The 3,158-nt window shown below is 39.2% G+C and overlaps 1 protein-coding gene across 2 annotated transcripts in view; it reads right to left on the bottom strand.

Annotated features, from left to right (window-relative positions):
• Positions 1-763: 763 nt before the first annotated feature.
• LOC123964154 (major histocompatibility complex class I-related gene protein-like) overlaps positions 764-3,158 on the bottom strand; it is a 3,356-nt gene continuing 961 nt past the window's right edge. Inside the window, exons 2-4 of one of the 2 annotated variants that reach the window (XM_046041256.1) lie at positions 2,869-3,138; positions 2,202-2,480; positions 764-1,122 (exon numbers count right to left, since the gene is read on the bottom strand). In XM_046041256.1, coding sequence (XP_045897212.1) covers positions 779-1,122; positions 2,202-2,480; positions 2,869-3,138 — 893 coding nt within the window. In that variant the 3' untranslated portion in view covers positions 764-778. The remainder of the gene's footprint in view (positions 1,123-2,201; positions 2,481-2,868; positions 3,139-3,158) is intronic. The other variant, XM_046041257.1, reaches the window with a different exon arrangement.

Raw genomic sequence — 3,158 nt, 5'->3', positions numbered from 1 at the left:
GAGATTTCAGGAAAAAAATCAAATAAGATGGCGGCATTTCAGCAACAATGAAGTGAAGAAAAGGAGGAGCGTCAACTTACATCTTTTTACGCCAATAAGTTGTCGTATGCATGTTTGAAAACACCGATCCCTCTTGTTTTCAATAACGAGCTGCAAAGTTTGACTATGTTTTGAACGGATAGCGGTGGGGCTGGGAATTACGCTAGTTATCTTTACTCCCACACTGTTCATAAATCATATTACCGGTTCGCAGGTATCTATTTTTAGGGTCATATGCAACTAAACTGGTATTTATTGTAGACCCCAATAGACTTCTAGCATTTTTAAGGCTGACACATAAAAAAGATGGAATGCATGAATGTAATAACTATGGCAAATTAACCAGGGTATCTTCATGATACTTACTTAAGTAAAAGAAATATTGAAGCCAAGATATGCAGTGTCCGTCTCCCTGGCAATAGTTTTGCGCCTCTGATTGGTTGTTGCCAACTGTCCGTTGCCCTAATCAGTTGCCCATTGACAGCTGCATTGCCCACTAGCATTGATTGCCCGGCGTATCATCAGCTTAAGATATTAAACTTTCTGTGGTATAACTACATAATTGGACCATTTGTAATTAAAAATTATTTGATAACGCTGTCAGGGTCACATGATCTGACCAGCAATCCTGGTAGAGGACAAAAAATTTGTTTTCTAGGTTTTTAAACTATTTTAACAGGTGGTAAAAGTGAAACTGACTAGAAACAATGAGACCATTCAGCAAAAATAAATAAATAAATTAGTGTTGCTCACCTTTGTTTTTTCTAAAGACGATTTTGCCCCAGTTGGTTCTGATCTTTGCTTTGTCCAGTTTGGTGATGATGTCCACCTTCACACTAGAGAGATGAAACACACAGTCGTACCTCCTCCAGTCTTCAGGTGTGACTGATGAAAGATTCAGGTCAACACTCCTCTGGAAGGATCCATCGTTGTTGGGGAGGATCTCTCCGAGGTCCACGTCCTCATGAAGCTCCTCTCCATCTTTCCTCCAGAACATCGTGGCTCTGTCAGGGTAGAAACCTGTAGCGTGGCAGCTGACTGGAGAGGAGGGAGTCTTCTGGAGGAGAGACACTGAGGGAAGCTCTGGTGAGAGAGAGAGAGAGAGAGAGACAAGAAAGGGTGAACAGGAAAGGAAAGAAAGCAAAGTAAAAGCATGTTGAAAAATAAAATAGGGAATCAATGACTTAAGGTGTTAAAATTCTTTCAAGCAAAATAAAGTCAACATTACAACAATAATGTTGACTAATAATATGGACTATGATGCATATCATACCAAAAGGTTTTTCCTCTGAGGGCCACGTTTTCTTGTAAACAAACATTTGCATTCAGTGTTCACTAAGATGTATTTTGTGTATCGTTGAGGTCTAACAAATGTGTTGAATGCATTTCCTTCCTCATTTTCAAACCTGATTTTAAATTTTTTTTTTTAATCATGCATTTTATAAAGTTTTCTTCTTAACTGCCTCTGTAGTTGATTTACTGCTGACAACTGTTTTCCAGATGATCAACACGCATGTCCCTGCACGCATGCATGTGCGTCCTTGTGTGTGTGAGAAAGATTCAAACAAACATGCATCTGCATGTAAAAACAAAAACTCTTTGGCACCAATAGTGATCAAAATCTCCAGGGTTCCTTAAAGTGAACTCATGACACAGCAGATCCATTTTCTTTCAGGTAAATGCTCTTCATGTACAGGCCAGTACAGCCGTCTCATGATCGATAGCATAAGACAGAACTACATAACAACGCATTTTGTTACACAGCTTCCACATAGAGACAGAGAAGGTAGTGACACCACCACTAAAGAAACTCACTGCAGTCAGAGAAGAAGGATCTGCCTGTTTTTTTTTATGGTTCACAGCAAAGTAGTCAATCAGTTTCAATGTTTTAATAGAATTCACTGTTCAGTGAAATAGTGAAAAACTTAATCTGTATAAACTTACTTATACTAACTGTGCACTAACTCTCACAGTCTCTTTCTTTGAGAAAAATGTAATTTACCCAAAATGTCAGCCTCTACTGATTGATTTATGGCTAAATCAAATCTTATTGCCACAAAAATAAGGTTGTGTCAGATTGATTGGAGCGATAATACAACAGCAAGTCAGTCTGAGCAGGGATTTGAACATTGTTGTGTCTACATCAGGTCATGTGATTCTACCTGTTCTCTGGAGAGTCATCCTCCCATAGTCCAAATACTTCTTCAGCCACTCAGGACAAAGCTGAGTGAGGTAAACCTCATTATTTTTTGCTCTAGGTTTGTCAGCATTCCATCTCTCTTTGATGGTGACAGCTTGTGGTTTCAAAGCGATCCATGTCGATGTCTTTGGGTCAAATGCCATGAAGTCCTCTCCATCATAACCATACTGACTAAAACCATTAAACTCTCCAGTCTCCTCATCCCACTCACAGCCGCTCATCCTCTGTAAAACATGGACACCTGAGAGAGAGACAGAAACAGAGACTGTGATTAACATGATGCACAGATCTCCATCTGTCTTTCTATCAATGTCTGTGTCACTCTTTAAAAGTTGGTAGCTATTGTTCTGTGAATTGATGGATGGCTGCCAATTGCACTATACAATGTGGATATGTCTTCTTACATTCTGTGCACCTCAAAATGATATACACAGAGTTAAACCCATGTGACACCTGCAGCATCACTTAGTCGCAGCTCTAAATACGCCTATAGCATTTGGCTGTTATGTTTATACGTTAACACAAGTACATGTTCATAATAGATGCTACAACCGTTTGACAAACACCAAACCAAAAAGCAAAACATCATAACAATAAAATGTAAAATATAACAAAGAAAAATACTTTACCTCCACTTTGGTTGAAGTGCTGCTTAAAAAAATTAATCCTTGGTTTGAAGACATTTGGCAGATACTCAAAACACTCATGACTGTAATACAGTAACTGCTGAAGATCATTTTGTAAAATGTTTTCCACCCAGTCCTGTTTTGCTTCTACGTCCCTGGTGTTGCTGTCGCAGTAAGCCAGCAGAATACCATCAAACACTGCAGCTCCCATGAACTCTGGGAAGTCTGAGACTCCAGAAAATGCAGCTACGAAATACTTCAGGGAGTGTTTCACTGTAGGACAAACAAGGTTA

This window comes from Micropterus dolomieu, unplaced genomic scaffold (genome assembly GCF_021292245.1).
Source record: "Micropterus dolomieu isolate WLL.071019.BEF.003 ecotype Adirondacks unplaced genomic scaffold, ASM2129224v1 contig_849, whole genome shotgun sequence".
NCBI lineage: Eukaryota > Metazoa > Chordata > Actinopteri > Centrarchiformes > Centrarchidae > Micropterus > Micropterus dolomieu.
Note: the sequence above shows the minus strand (reverse complement) of the source record. Positions and strands in the feature narration are given on the sequence as shown.